Source organism: Periophthalmus magnuspinnatus, chromosome 22 (assembly GCF_009829125.3).
Source record: "Periophthalmus magnuspinnatus isolate fPerMag1 chromosome 22, fPerMag1.2.pri, whole genome shotgun sequence".
Lineage (NCBI taxonomy): Eukaryota > Metazoa > Chordata > Actinopteri > Gobiiformes > Gobiidae > Periophthalmus > Periophthalmus magnuspinnatus.
The window spans coordinates 21377893-21399184 of NC_047147.1; the positions used below are offsets into that span (position 1 = coordinate 21377893).

Consider the following 21292-nt stretch of genomic DNA (forward strand, 5'->3'; position numbering starts at 1 on the left):
GGAGCTATTTTTCCTTAAATATTTATTGGCCACACATTTGAAAAGCATCGCATTTGTTCAGTAGTTACATTTTTACATGTGTACAAGAATTAAAGCCACATTAAATCTTCTTTACAATATGAACAGCATACCTGTACAGCCACACACCAAACAGGCGCAAACTCAAGTCTCCAGTGAGACCGTCGTAAAAACACATCACTAAAGCACACGCGCGTCATCCACACTGAGCAGCACAACGCTGCACTTTGGTTCTGGTGACTCAGGCCTTGTACCTGACAGTCTCCTCATGTGGCAAATGGCCACTTAACCAGAGAGGTATAAAACAACTGTTTCCAAAAGCTTACATAAAAAAAGGAGGCACTGGGGCATTTGTTCAAAAAACTCTTCAAAATATTAAATATAAAAGCCTACGTAACTCCTTCATTGTCATGTTTAGGCACCATTACTGAACATTTCACTATGTTGTCATTAGTTCACTTCATTGTGTGGCAGAGGAGGTGTGTACCTCAGGCTGGGCTCTGGCCCTGTTAGTGCACATGTTTGGCACTACAAAAGGTAGGATACATTCTCATGTAGGGGAAAGTGTCCTCTGCATTTGACCTATCTCACAATGTTGTTGGCAGTGGCACTCTGGGCCCATCTCCAGATCATGATTTTGTCTGGACAGCCTTAGCTCTCATTACAAAGGTTTCAGCCCGATGGTAGAAATGTCTAGAGTAAGCTCCTCTGAGTCATACTAACACAGACACCGCCCTGGACTTCACACGAGCCCTGCAGGAGGAACACTTCACACAACCGCAATATAAATCTGTGTCCACTCTGAGTCCGCTGTCGTCATCTCATGAAACAATCCATCCAAAATAATAATTATAATAAATGTAGTCTACTTCAGAGTCAGTGTCCCAGTGAGTCCTGAGACACTGTAGGACTGGTTCAGTGTGAGTCCAAAAGTGCTGATCTTTGATTAAAACAACTTGTACATAACACTGTTGACCGGTCTGCACCTGACCACTGTAATACTGTCCTGAGCTTTGGCACAGATCCTTCGTGCAGACAGAGCGCCCTCTTCCTCTCTCATACATAGATCCTCCGTGCAGACAGAGTGCTCTCAGATGAGGCGGGCGTTCCTCAGGTGCTGGATGAGCACCTTGTACACAAAGTTGTACTGGGACAGAGTCTGCACCATGAGCATCCTCTGCTGCCTGAGCTCCATCAGCACCGTGGGAACCTGCACAGGCTGCACACACATCAGTCACAGTTTTAGTTAAATATGCACTCACATTAGAAGTACAACTAAAAGTACTGAAGTACCTGGTAAAAAGAACATGTATAAATGAGTGCACAGGTGTGGGGTGTGCACAGGTGTGGGGTGTGCACAGGTGTGGGGTGTACACAGGTGTGGGGTGTACACAGGTGTGGGGTGTACACAGGTGTGGGGTGTACACAGGTGTGGGGTGTACACAGGTGTGGGGTGTACACAGGTGTGGGGAGTACCTGGTTGTGCTCCAGACAGGCGATCATGACCTCTGACAGGATGACCACCCCTGTGCGGCCCACCCCAGCGCTGCAGTGGACTAGCACAGGGCTGGTGCTGCTCTTAGGGTCACTGATGCTGTTGGTGTGTCTCCTCACAGACTGGATCTCCTCCAGGTACGCTGCAACACAACAGGACAAACAAAGGTTATGAATGTAATGGCCAGAGCGTTTTATCTTATTACAAACTCTTTGATACAAAAAGAATGAGAGGTGAGAGTGAATGTAGAATAGTAGAACATGAGTATAAACTGAGGTGAGAGGATGGTAGAACGTGGACTATAGACTGACTGAGGAACCCCTTGAAGTCATCGGGGCAGCCGTGGTCGGGCCAGTCTGTGTACTGCAGGTGCCACACGGTGCGCTCCTGTCCGGTGAGCAGGTGTTTGATCTTGAGGCCGGTGGTGGCGTAGCAGCCCGACTCGGTCCTGAAGCGCGTGGTGATCTTAAAGCGGCCGTAGGTCACATGGGTGTGCCGCGTACCCAGTTTGGGCCAGTAACGGAAGCTCTTCTCTCGCCCGCTCTCCTGAGAACAGCACTGGGTTAATGCTCCACACATATTGATACTTTGCAGCTGCTGTGATTAACATTCTTTGATGCAATGATGCTAACTGGTGCTACTGCTCTGTCTGAAGCTCTGTTACTCAAGTTAGACTTTAATCTGAGCTGTTTTAACACAATCTGACCATAAAAAACTGACTTAGCTCACCTGTTGTGATTCCAGCTGTTTATAACAAGTCCCTCTCAAATAACATTAGTCACAAGCTAGTTAGCATTAGCCAACAGTTTTTTTTGTTGATCCTGAGAATGTGTTGTTTTTTATCCATTTTGTATTTTTTTCTTTTTAGACAATCCTACACATTTTTGGCAGTGTTTGCTAATGTGTGTATTGTGTCACCATGGTAACTGCTGAACATTTCACATAGGCATACATACTACTCCCCCCCAGCGTGATGTAAATCCACAACATACAGTACAGGCTGAATGACTGTACCCACCTCCTCGGCCGTCACCATGGCGATGATGGACACACACTGCTCCCACACCATCTGCCAGAAATCTGAGCAGGTGTGCTGCAGGGGGCCCTGAGAGGCGATGTAGCTCCACTCCTGCCCGCTCACCGTCATCTGGAACAACACGTGACACTGCTTTATCAAGTGTGAACCTCATGCTGCGTTCACGTGATCTCGGAAACTCGGGGATGGCTATGTAATCATCCAACTTCCCAATATCAGGGCGTTCACAAGCGCAGCCTGTGGAACGCATGCGCATCAACATCAATAACATTTGCATAATTTCTGTAGCCATATGTTTGTAGAAATTACAAACACAAACGCCTGGCTGTAATCAGGGCAGTCTTGTGTGATGTCATGTAGTACTTAAAATTGTAGAGCCCACTGAAGGCAGCACACACTTAATTAAAACATTTTTAATCAGAAAGCACCAAATTTAACGAGTTTGCACTACAGTTACCAAAAACGATTAGAGCAGTTCATAAAGCTTAAAAAAAAACAGAGCTCAAGTGCTCTCATTGGGTCCCCTTGTATAAATAAAGATAAATAAAATAAAATAAAACCACCATATACAGTTTACTGGTGAAAAAATCTGGGTTTAGTGTCAAGTTCCACTTTAAGCTTTCCTTCATAACTGTAGCTCATCTGTTCTTGTGGCGCTGTGGTCCTCTTTCACCTGTCTAACTTCCTGTTTGTGTGTAGAGCTGTGTACATTTAGTTTCTCTCACAGATGAGCCAAAAGGATTCGACCCTTCACCTGTTAATCAGCTACAAAATAAACAAATCATTTGTTTTGTTTACATTAGATGAGCTTTGGTTTCTGTTTACACACTGGTTGCTAGGTAACTGTAATAACATCGCTTTTACATATGGCACATCTGCTGCCCGTGTCTAACCAGGAAGTAAAATTGGGAACTTCACCAAAATGCTCAAACTACGAACATTTTTAACATGCAATCAAAACTAGCCGTTTAAAGTTTAAACACAAATCACCTCATTCAATATTTTTTTATGTTTACTACTTTGTACATTATAGATACAGACCGAAGGCATCAATTATTTGAAGCAAGCTGTATGGGATTATGTAACAAAAATACAAAGTAACTGTAAATATGTTTTATATTTCAGATTCCTCACAGTATCCACCCTTTACTTTGTCAACAGTGAACCCTTGGCCTTCTCTCAGTGAGCTTCATGAGGAAGTTTCCAGAAATGGTTTTCACTTCACAGCTGTGCCTTGTTGTGTTTTGAGTTATTTCACACTTTTTTGCTACTTCCATATGTGTCATTAGCCCTGCCACAATAATCACTATATCGCCTTATCATTCAACATATGAAAGCTGGAACTATATATTTTGAGCCTCAATCTTGAGCACTTTTTCTTTGTAAAAGTGGGGAGATTTACTGGGATTTTCTAGCATTATTTAAATCTTAATTAGTGACAAAGTAGTTTCAATACTATCGTTTATCGCAATATTTCTCTGTAGCAATATTGCCAGATGAACGATCTCACACTCTGAAGACTTCAGGGACCGGCCTCCTGCTGGTGCCAGAGTCAGGACTAAACATGGAGAATCAGTGTTTCACTTTTCTGCAGCTAAAACCTGGAACAGTCTTCCTGAAGATGTGAGACAGGCCTCTACTTTGACAATGTTTAAATCCAGGCTCAGAACAGTTCTGTTTAGCTGTGCATGTGACTAACAGTTTTTATTTTGCACTTTGCTCCTTTAATGTCAATTTTATGATAATTATTTGTGATTTTTTTTTTTTTAATTTGTTGTATTGTGATTTTAATGTCTTTCTGATTCTATAAAGCACTTTGAATTACCGTGTGCATGAATTGTGCTATACAAATAAACTTGCCTTACCTTCAAAATGTGTTATCGTGACAAGCCTATGTGTCATTCATAGTTTTGATGCCTTCAGTGAGAATCTATAATGTAAATAACCATGGAAATAAAAGGTAAAAATAAAATGAAAGAGCTTTTAACCATGTTCTAGTTTCCCCTCATTCAAGTCATTATGCCTATTTACCGGTACACACCCACTGCTCTTTACTTACTTCGCTCTCCAATTTTAGTTTCTTCAATGACACACGTAGGATTCATGTTATTTTGGTACAAATGGAAAAAAAAATCCACTACTTGCTATTGTGATCTGCAGCTATTCATAGGAGGAGGTCATCTCCCGTTGGGCACTGCAGTTAACACGGAATTCAACAGATTTGTTTCCTTTATAAAGTTGTTTTAGATGAACATTAACATTTAAAATGCCCATGATTCACTGGTGTCATAGGTTCTAAGTATATAGCAGACACAAGCACAATACGTCTTCTGATCCTGTGCCCCAGAACCCTTGTTGTGTTCCTTACCTTGATGTGCGAGGCGTTGATGTAGCCCGTGTTGTTCTCCTTGGTGGGGATGAGCTCCACGCGGTTGTGATCGTAGGGCAGGACGTCCTGGAAGCGATTCTTCTCCTCGTTCTCGGGTTGCCGGGCGATGGAGCACTCAGTGGAGGGCCAGCGCTTGGGGATGTCCTCGTACTCTGCGTGCACCTGGCCTTGCTCCACGTGCTGCTCCAACTCCCGAGACTGACCACAGACAGGCACACACAGGGAAACATTAAGTTTAGATGTATGCAAAGGTATCATAGTCTGTAGTAAAATGCCCCCCTTAAAATTCACTTCTCTCTGCCTCTGTGACGTTTACATGCTTTTTACATTGTTCACAAACTGGGGATGGCTAATGCTATGCCACAAATTCATTAAAAGGGAGGAGGATACTTTTGTGAACTGTCACTAAAGCAGGATTTTACACAGAGAGAGCAGTGTCCAATCACGCAGCATTTGACATGTTGGTTTATAAACCATAGTCCTAATATTCAAAATGAAAGTGATGATTTAGCCAATCATTATTTAGAGCCTGCTCTAAGGAGAAACAAAACTGAAACAGAAAAATAAACAAATATTGCACTTTCTAAAAATATTAATCCAAACTATACACTTTTTTAAAAACTTTCTTTCTTTTTTTTTTAAGGAGAGTTTTATTTATTTTTTTACAAAGTATTCATCATTATGGCTCACCTCTCATTATCTCTGCATAGTTAAGATAAGTCTTATAAGATAAGACAGGATAAAATATGCCTTTATTAGTCCCACAGTGGGGAAATTCCAGGACAATACATTAATACACAAAATAAAAGAAAGTACTATGATTTAATGTTGAAAAGCACATTCTATTGTCTAAAGAGTGTTTTTTTTTAATTATTATTAATGAAGTATCGGAATCAGTATACTCTATTCTATCGAAATAGAGAGAAAGAATTTTAGTATTGTGACAACACTACAGTGTTACCAGGCTTCACCTCACACAGATCTGACCAAGTCAACCAGTAAAACTATGTTAATGCATATAAACTATATAATTGTTTGAAAATGCTAGTAGTATTAGTATTGTAGTAATGGTGTAGCCTCCACAAATCTATCACAAAATATGACATGAATCAGTTGCATGAGAGTGACTTCCTGCAGTACTGCTGTGAGTGCCCTACCCTCTGGTCGTTGGAGGCCCGCTCCAGCTCGTCCTTGGTTTCCAGGTGCAGGGCTGTCTTGGGGAGCCCATTGTTGTGTGGGGCCCTGTGAGAGGGGCCCCTCCTCTGGTCCGGCCTGACTCCTCTCTTCATGCCCTGTGAGGAGCCCGCACACACGCACACACACACAGACACACAGAGGAAGTGAGTGAAATGGAGGAATAAGGACAGAATGCGGCCACACCTGTTTGTTCAGTCTTTGTCACCTGTCACCGGCGTCACCGGCCTACAGGTGTAGGCTATGTACACTACAGTCTATGATACTAATACTTGTGACCACATGTAAATACTGACAGTAGAAAGGACAAGAGTCAGAATGTAAAACACATTTCCATTTCTAATCTGAGATCACTGTGACACATGTTTGTCATTTAGTGTAAAATTAAGGATTTTCCACTGATGGAACAAGTCTAGAGTCCACTCAATATAATCGCAGTTATAAAGAGTTCTTCCTCTTTTCTTTGTATTGGATTTTTTCTAACTATAAACATTCAAAGATATTGCCAGACTAAGATAATGATTATTATTGATATGAATATTATTGAGTTCTTTGCTATGTAAACAAACTGGTTTAAAGGTCAGATACAGACGTCTGATTTTCTGATTTATGCTCAACTCAAAATATCCTCATACAGAAGGCCTGCAAGAGTTTAAGAATATGAAACAATAGATTTTGCACCTTTGTCTCTAGAAATAAATAATTATCTCATGTTTCATTTTAAAGACCTGATAGACAATCATTTGATACTTGGCAAATAAGGTACATTTAAAAAAAAAAGACTGCACCAGAGAAACATCTGCAACAATCTGTAACATAAAACACAAACCCTCTAGTGTTCATTAAGTGAATGATGAAATGTCTCGATCTACAATAAGTGTGTTTATATGTCTGTGACCTTTGACCCCGGGAGTGTGTCTCACCGCTGGCGGCAGCCCCTCCACAGGCCTCTTCACAGGGAGCACCTCGGACATGGGTCTCTTCTTTATCTTGAGTTTGGACTGAACAGCAGTGGGCTCTGGCTCCGAGGGCATGGTCCAGGCCTCTCTCTCTGGGATGTATCCCAGAGCTCCGGTGAGGGCAGAGCCTATGGCTGGGCTCAGCATAGAGCCTGTGGGATAGGCTGGAGGGGGCTCTGTGGGCATGGCCTGTGCACTGGTGTTGTGGGACAGAGGGGTGTGACGGCCACTCTCTTCTTCTTCCTCCTCCTCCTCACTGCTGTGCACCAGCATAGTGGCATCAGAGGGGGACTTCTTGTGTCCGTACTGGCCCTCCTCCTTCAGCTCCTCTGTGTGGGAGTGCTCCAGGAGTACATTGAGCTGAGAGCCTTGTGAGCGTGCCTCATGCACAGCCATAGTGTGAGACTCCACAGCAGAGCTGGACATGGTCCTCTCTTTGACCTTCATGGCCTCCAGACTGTGGGCTAGGCCTGCGATCTCGATGGAGTTCCTCTTGTAGACATGGTAGGGCGGTCTGTGGGCGAGTCCACTGTACAGTGGCTCTGACACTTCCTGTAGGGAGTGGGCCACGGGTAGGCTGTCCTCCTGGAAGGTCTGCACTGAGTGGTGCACCCGCCTGGTGATGAGGTCCGGGTTACTGCTGCTCACGTACAGGTGGCGGGACAGGTCAGGGGTGCTGTTGGCGGGCCGGGGGTGGGCATATGGATAGGGCGGAGGCGGGCGGTACACCTGAGTTCTCATGATGTTCGGTGCGGGGTACTCCTGCGCCTGTTGTAACTGTACGTTTGTGAGCTCAGGCACGCTCACTGCCCCTACTACAGGGCGCCTCTCTGTGGGGTGAGGGTAGGGTGACGGGCTGTGGAAGCTGGAGCCCAGGTGGAAGGGATAGTGGTGGATCTCAGGCTGACTGTAAACCAGTGGGTCGGGTCGGCTGTAGGCGTACGAGTTGCTGATGTTGAGGTTTCTCATAGAGTGACTTTGGCGGTGCTCCTGGGACAGCATCAATCCCCCCAGCGCCGCCTGGTTCTTCTGGCGCATGACACTTTCATAATCTGGTGTGGCACGGTACGAGGGCGGGATCAGAGCACTGTGACGGTGTGTGGGCAGGTAATCGGGCCGGGTAATGTCACTTCCTGTGATGGAGGGGTTGGAGGACATGGGGGAGGGCTGGATGTAGTGCTGGGGGTTGGTGAGGGAGCTGGTGCTGTGAGCGCTGTATACACTCCCGTTACGCAGACGTCCCCCGCTGTAGTCCACAGGGGGGCAGTCTAAGCTCGTCTGAGAGTGGTAGTAGTAACCGTTCTGATTATTGACGTACAGGTTATCTGAGAGAAAAGATACAGATCATAAAGGAGATCGTAAAGCAACAGCTACTGTCCTTTTAATGAGGGTGACTTGGGATGTAACAATGTCAATATCTTGGACTTTAACTAAGCTAGCTACCAGGCCTGAAATGCTTTGGATGGAATTGAATAGCAAAAACACTAAATGAAAAGGTCAAATTTAACAGTAAGCATAGACTGTATATATAAATGGACCTGGCTAACCCGCTAGCTGCCGTATTCCAAATAGGAATGAGGTTGGGCACGCTTACAGCTCCATTGACTGCTGTCAGGGTTGTCATTTTAGTCTTAAAATGTTCATATTAACCCGCTCTACATGATCCTGGTGTTTTCATTTCGCCATTTTGTCCATAAAATCAAGATATGAGCATTAATAACAGACCAATTAGGTGCCTTCTTTCCCTGAGGTCACTCTCGCTACCATTTGCAACAGGTTGATTGACAGCATTGCTAAACCAGCGGTATGAACGGGAAGGAGCATTACCTTAAACACCCTCGCTCCTGACTGTCTCTTTAGTTGCTATGACACACATGCTCGGATGTCCATATATGGAACACGGCTCCAAATTATCCACTATAACTGCTAGCCTCGATGAGCTTCATTTCCCACACTCCCTTAGTTCACTTCTTTATACAGTCAACAACTATAAGTAACAATTAAATATTGCATAGTCTCACAATTAATTAACTTGATGTATTCTCTTTTCAGTGTCTAACGAATAGTTGAGGTTGTTGCTTTACCCTGTGAGGATGTGTAGGGCTCGGTGAAGTGTCCATTGTAGTGCATCTGAGGGGGCATCATGTAGGCCTGGGGCTTTGGCTGCAAACACAACAGTATGTGACCATCAGCTGCTCTCACTCAAAATAAAACACAATAATGAGAGTTTCATTTTACCAGAGAAAGTCTAGTGGAGGATCTCCTTCTCACTGGGTTCACTGTGGGCTGGGTTTGGCTGCAAAGCACATGCAGAGTCAGGGCTGAACTTTTAAATACCAGTCTGTTGATGTACAATTTAAAGGTCCTATATTACGCAAAACTGACTCAAGTGAGCTTTTAGCCATGTTGGAATGTTGTTGCCTAATCAAAAACATATCCGGAGTTGTGTTTTGCTTTAATAACACGTTTCATTTTAATCCTGGATTATTGGGCTCTCTGCATCCCTAAAGATGAAAATGCTCTGTTCCACCATATGATGCCATTAAGTGGTAATTTTATGGTTAACAGTTATATTTAGGCTCAACTGTATTGTTTTAATTCATTACACTAAAATAACTTTATGGTGTTGCTTTTATTTTTGAGTATTTTTGTTTTACCCTTTGTACAGTTAAGATTGTCAATAGAAAGCCTTTAATATCTGCTGCTGCACGAGAGAAACAGTTTAACACAAAATGCTGCTTTCTGTTTGAGAAAAGAACTCAGCCATAATATAAAGGATTTGTGTGTTAAACTTGTGTGAATGAAACAAAACACAACTCCGGGTCTGTTTTTGATGAGAAAAAAACATAACACAGTGCAAAATAGGCCCTTTAAACACAGAAAATCACATGTTATAAACTGCTTTTGCGCAACAAACTAAAAAGGTTAGTGCCAGCTGCTAACAGTTTAAAGGCACACTATGTAACCTGCTCATCACCGTGAAAGGTTATTGCTTTGCTTGGAATGTTAAACAGTATGGCATTAAAAATGTATCTATGTCAATGAAGTCAAGCAGCCACCAGGCCAAGTTACAGGTCAGATCTGTGGAGCAATTTGACCTGTAACACTACTAACAATATTGTGAATTCATCTCACCTGTTGCCTGTTTGGTTAATTTAGTTTATTTATTTGTTCAATACTCCATAGAAAAGCACAAGAAGACAATTGAAAAAAAGAATTTAATAAATGCAAAATAATAAAAATAAATATAAAATAAATCCAGATGTGTCTTTATGCACTCAAAACTAAACTGATCGTTGGCATAATAGTTGATATCTATTTAGAGTATAGAGGCAGTAGCGTGCGCAGACAAACAGCAGTAGCCATCAGCTGCTCACCCCTTGTCAGATGGCAGAAAGGGTCGAGAGAGCATGGGGAAACGGGGAAGTGAGAGAGTAAGGAGGGACTTCTGAGGCCGCGGGTCACACTCCTCTCTGAAGAGACACACCAAACACACTGTGGACACTCCTCAGCACCGCACACACCCGTCCTACAGTAAGAACCACACACAGCACTTACAGCGAGCTCTTATTTATCTTGTAGAACTTGAGGCGCGCCAGGCACAATCGACACACGTATTTAGATGTTTCCATGTCCTCCTGCAGCAGACAGAACAAAGACAAAGATGATACAGAGAGAGTGAGGTTGTCAAACAAAGAGGCATTTAAATGAGGATTCTCTTAGAAGTCAGTGGAAGTTAGACCAGGCTTGCACTAAAGCAGACCTGTTGTGCAAAATTGGCTTTTCAGAGATCAATCCAGTTTTCACAGGCACTGGCATAGACCCACTGCTCTCTACTTAATTGATGATATGTGCAGGATTTGTTTTAGATCAATATTGCGATTTATAATGTGCAAATTATAAGAATGAAGAATCTATGAGTGTCATAGATAATAGCTATAAAGTAGACACAGGCATTATCTTGAATGAAAGTCTTCAGTACTGGGAGAAACCCTGGACTTATTATAGTGTTCGCACAGAAAATGGTTAAGTAGCATTTCAGTATTCTGCACTCCTGGAATCATTCTTGGAATAATTTACAAAAGCTCTAAAGTACTGATTCCAATAGGTCAGTCTAATTAATTTAAAATGTTTGGAAATGAGGTATATGGTTTGTAACTGTTTTTAACTAACAAATTAGTGTGATTGTTTAAAAGTATTACTACTGCATTTAGATTTGCTATGTGTTTAACTGTGAACTGCTAAACTAATACAAGAATCCCACTTTCTTAACATGTTTGTACAGATCAACAGGTAAAACACTATTTTTCTAGACAAATATTTTGTTCTTTGAAAAGGACGTTCTATTCTCTATAATTGCAGGCTTTGAGATTTGATGAATCTGCAACAAAAATTTTGTTTCAGTTACGATGTATTTTCTTAGTCGTTATGTGTAATTATGTATTTGCACAATGACCTGAGAAGCCTCTATAAGTTAACCATCTTATAGTGTGTATTATTGTAATATTTATCAAGTCTATTATATTTTCAAACTTCAAAGGCCGTTTTACAAGTCAATATTATCAACTATCAAACTGTAATACAATGCCTATTCCAATGAGTACACTGACTGGAGCTGATGGAATGTGAGTGGTGCACAGATTTTAGTCCCCAACAAGTGATGAACACCCGCCCACGCCCGCCCACACACACAGGTGCAATGTGGGACTGGTCCAACGGTCAGGAGGATGAACTCACTGTTTGGAACTGGACACTCTCCTCTCTGTTGGACAGCTCCAGAGCAAAGAACGACCTGTTGTGAGTCATGTTGTTAATGTCGCTCCACCTGCACGAACAATATGAGAGCCACAGACAGGGAGAGAGAGGGAGAGAGACAAAGAGACACAGGGAGAGAGAGAAGGGGGAAAAACAGGTGATGTAATAGTTGTCTCACACACAAACCTGGCTCTATTCAAGACACAAAGTATTCCAACAATGCCTATCGGGACAATAGGCCATGCATCAGGCTCCTTCTAAATGCAATGGTATGTAGATAACCTGCAGTTCAACCTCAGACAGGAATGTGCACACACCACAACTAGGATAATCACACACATCAGTGTCTTCATTAGACTGGGAATTTTATTTTAAAAAAGGTTTATTTCAGTATTTTTTTTTTTTTTCCAAAAATTTATGTGGTGGAGCTTTAAATGGTCATTTTTAGGATGAGATATTCTTGTCTAATCAGTAAAGCCTCATATGCTTCTATTTAAATTAAAGACAATGGCAAATGTACACTTCAGTTTTCGTATGTATTGTGTTACCTTTCTATTTCCGTGGCATAATGCAGCTGATGGGTCTCCTCCATAAAGTTACACAGTGTGGCTTTAAGTGTGTGTATGATTTTACAAATGAAGGTTTAATTAAAACTCATTTATAATTCAATTTAGTGAGCGTGAGTTTTACATTTTTTGTTCCATTTGAGAAATAAGTCCTGTGCTTGTTGGGGCTATATGTTTGTGCTTTTCATACTCCCAGACGTGGAGCAAGAGCCAGTTTTTCCTGTTGATTACATTGTACTTCGCCATGAAAGGTCCAAAAGGTAAATTCACAAATGTTGAACCCAATCATTTCTATTAGAGTAGACCTGAGACTCAGTGTATTACATCACAAATCTGTATTTTAACCATATTAATTTTAGCTGCGCTGATCTGTATTAAATGTTATTGGCCTATAGAATCTTGTGATATTATCTGAAACCCAGCAAATAGAAACAACTCCCTTTAATAAGAAGTGGCTATGTAGCTGGACACTTAGATATTTGGTACAGACCTGAAAAGAAGTAGAGGCCTTCCATTCTTATGCTTGACGAAGATGCCGTCTAGACTGGATCCCAGGGTCACGTCTGCTCCAGTGCTGTCCTGTGTGGGGTTCAATGCAGTTTTACTTTTATCGCTACTTCAGTATTATAACACTTGAAGATAGAATGTGGACACACTTTTGCTTGGAAGCTCTCCTGTCCGTAGCCTTCTGTCTTCTCCACTTCCTGCATGTACATCATCTCTGCTTCTGGGGCAGACAGTCCTCTACAAACACAATAGTTAGTAAGTAAATAAGTAAGTAAGTAAGGCCAAAATTTAAACATCAAAAAGGAGCACATTTTGATTACCGTAATCTTTGATAAAGAAGAGCCACTTTCTGTGTAGCCTCCTCCAGCACTCGCTCATCCTGAATCCAATCCTACATCACAAACAGGTACATTTAGATATTGTAGTATTCGGTAATGAATTAAAGACAGTTGTTCTCAAATTTACTACCCAAGTACAACCTAAGGTACTTGGTTTTCTATGTATGTACAGGTCTCAACCAGTTCTTTAACACTACTCTTCCAGGGCTAAATTAGGGCTAAACAAGGTGTAAAACTTGACTACATTATTGCTGCAGTAGTTCTTACCAACAAGTTGCCCAAGGGAGCAACCTCAGCCAAAAAGTGGATCAAATTTACTCTAATTTAAGTAAGGAAACATTATACAACACTACCAGTCAAAGTATGTATGCACCATTTTATTCAATGTCTTTTTTTCTTAATGTTTACTACTTCCTACTTTTATACACATACAGAAGACATCGAATATATGAAACAAGACATATGGAATTATGTTGCAAAGACACAAGTAAAATAACTCAAAATGTTTTTATATTTTATACTCAGATCCTCAAAGTATCCACCCTTTGCTTTGACACCCCTGCAGTGCTTGGCCTTCTCTCAGTGAGCTTCATGAGGTTTCCTGAAATGGTTTTGTCAGGGTCAAGAGATGCCAAAAGTGCCAACCAGGGTTCAAAGCAAAGGCTGGCTATTTTTATTATTGTTTTATTTCTAAAACAGGTTTGGAGTTATTTTGAGATTAGTTTTTGTTTACTACATTCCACATGTGCCATTCATAGTTTTGATGCCTTCAGTGAGAATTTACAATTTAAATAATCATGGAAATAAAGAAAAATGAAAAAGTGTATCCAAACTTCTGACTGGTAGTGTACCTCACGGGGAACACTGCATAATGGGTTAATCTGCAGCGTTTGTGTCCGATATTACAAATGACCAAGGGAACAATTGTGAACTTCATAATGAAAACTGTCTGCATTTCTCTAAATATAGTAGACCTCTGAACATTTTCTGGCATGAATAATAATAGTGTAATAGTTATTCGTTTAGGCCTGGCTGTTTCCATATGTTTATTGATACTTTGCAGCTGATGCCATCAACATTCCCTGGAGGTGTGATGCTAACTGGAGACACTGCTAAGTCTGAGGCTTTGTTAGACTTTAATCTGAGCTTTGTTTTGACACAGTCTGACCATTTGTGCTGTTAAACAAGTCCCTCTCAAATACCATCACAGTCACAAGTTGGCTAACATTAGCCATCAGTTTTTCAGTTAGTCATTCTCACTTTTTTGTTGAAAATCAAAAACCTAAACAGGACCACGAGTGCTCTTATTAATCACAGGTTCCTGCAAATGAGTTGTTTAAATCCATTTTGTATTTTTTCTTGAGTTTTCTGACTATCTTAAAACTTTTTTGGCAGTGTTTGCTAATGTGTGCATTGTGTCACCATAGTAACTGCTCAACATTCCACCACAGACATGCATGTAAACCCCTCCCATGATGTCACTGCAAAGTATGAATATATACATTCTTATATTAGCCACGTTTTCTTGCTTATCTTTGAAGGGTAAAAGTTTGAAATGTTCCGTTCATGTTGCTAAATCCTTAAATCCAAAAGCTAAATGTGCTTACTTCTGGGAACAGGTCAAACTTCTGAAGGAACTCCTGGGAGTCGTATCGATTGAAGTCTCCCAGAGCAGCTGTGAGGGCAGAGGAACATGATAAATTACCTGGAGATCATTCAGTCCAGATGGTGAGAAGAATTTGAGATATGTACCATGACGTTGGCTAACTTTAGAGGAGACCTGTTTGTAATAGAGCACTCCTCTGGCACCAGCTCCACATATGCGCCCTATTCCAGGCATTGGCCGGCTTAAAAGCTACGACTGTCCCCCAGACACACACTGAACTCGGGAAGGCCCAGACAGAGTTACACAGCTTTATTTTGAGCCAAGCCAAAACAGTGACTTCGGAAATGCTAAGTCACTACAGCGCCTCTGCTGTCTCCATCAACCAGTGATTGCAAATTTAGAGCTGCGACGAGCGTCTATGTTAGTAGTCGACTTCTCCGTGATAAAATCAAGATTCAAAATCGTGATCTGGCTCTTCAAAAACCAGAATATTAACAATCAAACAATGAATCGCTATTTCTTTGTATCTATTATAGAGTCTTTAAGAGGTAACTACTAAAGTTATCTGCTGTTTCTAAAAGTCCATGTTTCATTGTGATTGGTTAAATCCACCCGTCACTCACTCAGGGCATTATGAAGGCTGGTCAATGGGAGGAGTGGGTGGTCGGAAGTCCCTGTTTAATTTATCATAGAGATGCAGGGAATCACAATATGGCAATTTGACCAAAACAGCAGATCATAACAGATGGGATCACAGTTCAATTTTCATCCCCATATTGTCCTAGTCGACTACTCAAAAACTTATTTCTATTGTACATTCAGACTCAACCAAATAAAGGTTTAAATATGGTGACTGAAGACTTCTGAATAGAGAATATTTACCAATGAAGTATAATACTGATGAAAGTCTTTTTTGACATTTTGGTCTAACAATGCCACTGTCTTAAAAGGTCTTTTCATATGTGTTTTAGAGTCTATATTGCTGGGTTTCAGACATCACAACATTCTACAGGACATTAATATTTAATACAGACGTGGGCAGCTTAAATTAATATGGTAAAATGCAGATTTGTGTTGTAATACAGTGAGTTCTTGGATGTAGTCCAACATTTGTGAATTTACCTTTTGGATATTTTATGGCAAAGTACAATGTAATCAATAGGAAAAACTGGCTCACTATCCTCATCTGGCAGCATGACGTTACATTCAAGAATCTGAAAACCATCAATAGTCCAGATAACCATGACGATTATCAAAACACGAAAAGCCAGAACCAAGCATGCTTGTCCAGTCAGATTTGTTTCTTTTAGTGATGCATGTGAAACAAAGGAGCTCACTGGTCATCTATCATTTACAAACAAAATAACATCACTCATTGATTCTGCAGAAATCTGCATTAGTTTTGATATGGACGGACCATGCGTGTCCCTGATTGGTTAATCCATCCTTCAATCACACCTGAACTCTGGGATATTCACTGACCAGACTCAAATCTTAGTAAAGTATTGCAGATGTGTGTATTCTGGATCACAGGAAAGTACTAGATCTATTGTGTGTGCAGGTTGGGTTATTATGACAAAGCTCAACATTCAGCTCACCAAAAATCACTATCAGCATTCCCCTCCAAAACAAGATGCTAACAGAGCAACTACATATCTTGGCGTCAGTGGCATGTGAGAGAACATTACAAATGGAGGGGTATTTCTGCACATTAAGCAAAACAATGGGTTATCATGACAAAGCAAACTGCAGAAGCCTTACCCTGCACTGCTAAACTGGCCAAGTGGATGGCCTGTTCCAAAGAGCACGAGATCTTGCCATCCAGAACGTCCTTCTTGAGCTGGAGGTAATACTGATACCTGTGGGAAAAATGGATTCATGAATGATCACACCTGTCACAATAACACATTTTGAAGTACGATGTATTGCCATTGAAAAATATCACGATAAATAATAATTTTGAAACTACTAACTACAAACCCAATAAACTTTTTTGGAAGCGGAGCTGTAGTGTTTAATCGACTAATGGTGATCAGTCAAAAATAATAATCATAGAGGTATTTTAATTATCATAATCGTTATCTGAACAATAAAGACACTAAAACACCTACAAAAACACATTTTATTAGAAAGACAGTTGCATTTTTAAATCAGTGTCTGAAAAGAATAAACTATTTCTAATTGTCTTCAATAATATAATCTCTATCTAGAAGCCTTCACCATATTTCAACCTTTATTTTGCTAAAAATATATTTCAAAAGACTCAATGTACATGCTGTACATGGTTGACCACTAAAGTTTGTTATTTGCAACCCTATTTCTAAGAGAATCATGTCGTAAGAAATTAAGCTAGCAATAAATAAACTAGGGCCGGACAAAGTTAATTTGAAGCCACTTGAACGCATCCTTAAATAGTATATTTACAGTGTAAACACAAGTTAACTATTATTTGATTAATACATTTGTTGATGATTATTTAAATTTCAATATTGTTGATTTGAACAATATTGTAGATTTAGAATATTTTTTGTGGTTTAAATCTTGGATCATCTTGGCCAGCTCTTGGGTTATTGTGTCATAGACGATAAACGATAATATGGAAACTAATTTGTGTCACTATCTACTACAATACAGCATATCAAACTTCAAAATATGTTATTGTGACAAGTCTACTTGTTGCAGTCCTAAAATAAATAGCACAATTAAACACTTCAGTAGAGAGTTTGAGTATAATGAGTCATAGATGTTAATTATTTGACAAACTACTGCTTAAATGTTCTTATGTAGACTTAATACAACAATAAAATAAGAAAAAAATAATCCTGAGTGCCAAAAATTATAGATCTTTTGATCATACGTTACAGTAAGTGGATAATTTCATGACAGGTCTATTCATGATACTAGGGTGGCACACAAGATGCAATATTCGATAACCGTTTTGATAACTACTAAGTATCGCCATAACGATATTATTGTGATATTTTAATACAGTCTACTTTTTGGCACAATAAATTGAGTTAAATTTAAAATAAAGTCCATACCTTCATTTCTATGTAAAACTGAGACTACTCCAAGACCAACCCAAATATCCATTTTACTTTACATAAACAGTATACTTTAGCCAATGTTTAGCCAATATCATTAACAGCAGTAGTGCAGGTACCTGGTGATCTCCTGCTGCAGCTGGCACACACTGGGCACGTAGAAGACCACTCCGAAGTACACAGTGGGCTCCAGGCCATACTTATCCAACTGTTTCTTCAGCGGCTTCTCTAAGTCCATCCATCTCTGCTGGTTCTGCTTGTTGTAGTACCACAGGCTGAAGTATGTGATCTGACAAAGGGAAGACCACAGTTTAGTATGTTATTATTAAAACAGAATAGGAAGATTTTTTATGATTTTGCAGACTGCAGAATAGGATGTTCAGGTCTGCGCAATAACAGTAGAGAATACTTCACTGATTGATACAATACTCAAATTGTTCAAAAGGTCTTAAGTTACAAATATAATCTCGTTATCAGGGCTGTAGTCCTTTAGTAGTTTCGTCAGTTAATCGTGAATGGAGTTTTAATTGACTACCGGTAATTATTTTACTGGAATAAAAATTGGTTTATATGGACAATAACAAAGGCATGCAGTAAGTTAGCTGGATTTTTAGAAGTAAGTGGCCCTTTTATTGTACTTTCTCACTTATGAAAAGGCTGTTTACTAGTACTTCACTTGCATGGCATGTCCAGACTATTTTTTTTATACAGAGGGATATCAGTCTGGTCACCACTCCCGCTGTTGTGTCTCAAGCCAGATTCAGATAGTTCTGTCCAAGCAGATTTGTTTATTTTAGTGATATGGAGGAGCTCATTAGCCACCCATCATTTTGAACAAAGTCAAATTTCTTTCACCTCTGATTAACAGTTTAATGCTTCACTCACTGATTCTGCAGAAATCTACGGTGTTTTTCAGTCCCTTGTGATCTTTTTTTCTCTTTTTTCCTCATAAAGCAATCATATTTACTTTAATATGGCCGAACCACGCATGTTTCTGATTGGCTAATCCACTTGACAACCACATCCATCCATTTGAACTCAGGGAAATTCACCAGTCACCAGACTCACATTTTCGTAAAGTATTGAAGAAGAGTGTATTCTGGATCTCAGGCAAGCACTTATCTGTATATATAGGAGTTTTTGTGCTTCACCAAAAAGGTTTTGATCAAACCATATAATTACTTTTGAAAAGGTCTTTTCTCTTAATTTTGTTTTTCTAAACTGGGATCAGACAGGTTATTAAACTAGCAGTCATTCCTACCAGCTGTATTCATCACTGGAGTGGGCGAAGTGGGTTAGGTTAATAACAAACAGGTGAGATTCACAATCAAAAATGTAACTGCATAATTTCAGTATGTTGTCACCAGTTGTGCTGAAAAACATGCTTCCTTATTATGATTGGGCTGGCACCTCCACAAGCTTGACTCTTATTTGACCTGAAGGAGGGCCTCCTCCTACTTGTTTCCTTTGGCCATAGTCTTCCATAGTATGACATAAAACTTATCTCCACGGAGAATGTTCCAAAGTATTTTTTTCCTTTCTGTTTCCATGGAATTATGCTGGGGGCGTGCCACCTCCAGAAAGTTACATACTGTTGCTACAGGCCAATGAACTGCCCATTTTAAAATTGTGATTTCATTATGATTTTGACTTTGTTAAGGTGTGCATTTTAAAGCTGCCTAACAAATAACTGGGGAGTTCAAACCTTAGTAACACTTTTCTTAAATGGCTTATAATAGGTCCAGTCTGTTTCTCATATCAGACCCTCACATACTAACCTCTCTGAGCTCTAGTCTCTGTGCCACAGCCTCCAGACACTCCTGTCCTGTGCTCTCCACAGACAGGGTGAACTCCACAAAGTCTCCACTCAGCAGCTGGATGCGCGTCACCAGGCAGCTCTTGCTCGACACCGTGTACCTCCGAGTCCTTTTGAGCTTCAGGCCAAACGGCAGGGGCATGGTTCTCTCTCTTTAAATCTACTTAAGACATTTTAGAGCTGTCTCCAGCCGAAACCAAAACTTGACACTCTGTATTAAGGTTCATCTTCAGATCTGGAACACACATAGATGACAGATGAATCACAGTTACCACATGATCATTTACACATCGCACAGGCACCTCCCAAGAATCCAGCTACTATCAAAACACAAAAGGATGTAGGGTGTTTACAACTATTCTACTAGGAATTAACTGCTTACTTTGGGCTTTGAAATAATTGACCAGAGCTTGGCATTAAGTCCACAAATGACCACGTGCTGCTGGAAAATACTAGTGTATGTTAAACAGCAAATAATTAAAGAATTAGCTGACTAATAAAACATTCTGTTTTGGTTGGGGTTTTTTTGTGTGTGTTTCTAGTAATGTTGTCTTGATACTACAGCTTTTCAGGACAGATCCATTTCTGTCCTGTGAATGTGTTGTTTTAGTATCAAGACCAGGTCAAATGATTATCTAGTTTCGATACTAGTTTTAGTATCGATTAGTATCTGATTTTTTTTTATACTTTTGACAACCCTATTTAGTACAAATTGTTATTATTATTGCTTCATGTCATCCAAGGCATTTCCATTTACTTGTCAAAACACAAACAAAAAATTAAATGGATAAGTTTGCAAATCAAAGCATAAATAAAATAGAAGCTAGGAGAAAACCAAAAAGTTATTTAATTCCAATGTGATAGAGGCAGCTGATGGGAAAGTCCATATGGCACCACATAGACCTCTTTTAGCCCTTGAAAATCCCCATTTATTTTAGCATACACACAACTTTTACCCAAACTTTTACAACTTTTCCATTAATTTAAACAACTTTAACGTTACTATGCACATTCTACACAGTCAACACTCCAAACTGCAGTCTTCAAAACATGATATTAACCCACTGATCTAAAATTAGACCTTAAAATAACTGAATAAACTTTAAAAACAACTTTTCACCACAGATGTAAGCTAATTTACATCCCAGGAAATAGACGGCGCCCCGGGGAACATAACAGCCGTCACAGGTTACAAAGTTATTACAAAAAGTTTACATATATTACCGTTAGTTCCAAACTGCTTTAGTCAAGTTCATTCTTCTCACCCGGCTGCTTATTGGGCTCCATGTGAACCGTTTCAGACCGCTGTCTAAGAGTAAAAAACACAGTTAAATGTCGCTATTTTGGTTCGGGCTCAAGTAGTAGACAGCTCCATGTTAGCCCGACACTTCCAGCGTGACTCTAGCTTCCTGCTGGGATAGGAGCGCAACAAGTGTTTACGTCTACATCCGCGAAAACTGAAATAAAATAAAAGTTACACAAATTAGCTTTTAAAAAATTACTGAAAGTTGTAAATTCTAGTTAATTATGTTTGTGGAATATTTATGAATGGTTTTGGGGGTGAAACGA

General features: G+C 40.3%; 1 protein-coding gene across 2 annotated transcripts; it reads right to left on the reverse strand.

Annotated features, from left to right (window-relative positions):
• Positions 1 to 5: 5 nt before the first annotated feature.
• ptpn21 (protein tyrosine phosphatase non-receptor type 21) lies at positions 6 to 21141 on the reverse strand. Of its 2 annotated transcripts, XM_033988115.2 has the most exons (20): positions 20948 to 21141; positions 19686 to 19958; positions 18027 to 18196; positions 16625 to 16722; positions 14865 to 14932; positions 13240 to 13310; positions 13069 to 13156; positions 12903 to 12991; positions 11829 to 11916; positions 10650 to 10729; positions 10469 to 10564; positions 9330 to 9387; positions 9176 to 9254; positions 7056 to 8416; positions 6096 to 6230; positions 4918 to 5136; positions 2532 to 2660; positions 1825 to 2059; positions 1495 to 1655; positions 6 to 1237 (listed from the first exon to the last, which is right to left on the reverse strand). In XM_033988115.2, the coding sequence occupies exons 2-20, from the start codon at positions 19863 to 19865 to the stop codon at positions 1109 to 1111; spliced, it is 3534 nt and encodes a 1177-aa protein (XP_033844006.1). In that variant the 5' UTR covers positions 19866 to 19958; positions 20948 to 21141; the 3' UTR covers positions 6 to 1108. The 2 variants fall into 2 exon arrangements, with proteins under 2 accessions (XP_033844006.1, XP_033844007.1); XM_033988116.2 differs by lacking the exon at positions 10469 to 10564 and having other exon boundaries at positions 20948 to 21140.
• Positions 21142 to 21292: the final 151 nt, after the last annotated feature.

Bases quoted from the DNA above. Each gene is read 5' to 3' on its own strand.
- ptpn21 (XM_033988115.2), bottom strand. From the start codon at position 19,865: ATGCCCCTGCCGTTTGGCCTGAAGCTCAAAAGGACTCGGAGGTACACG. The intron at 13,157-13,239 runs GTAATCAAAATG...TTGTGTTTGTAG, and splicing joins CTTCTTTATCAAAGATTACG to AGGACTGTCTGCCCCAGAAG. The intron at 9,388-10,468 runs GTGAGCAGCTGA...TGTGCTTTGCAG, and splicing joins TTTCTGCCATCTGACAAGGG to CCAAACCCAGCCCACAGTGA.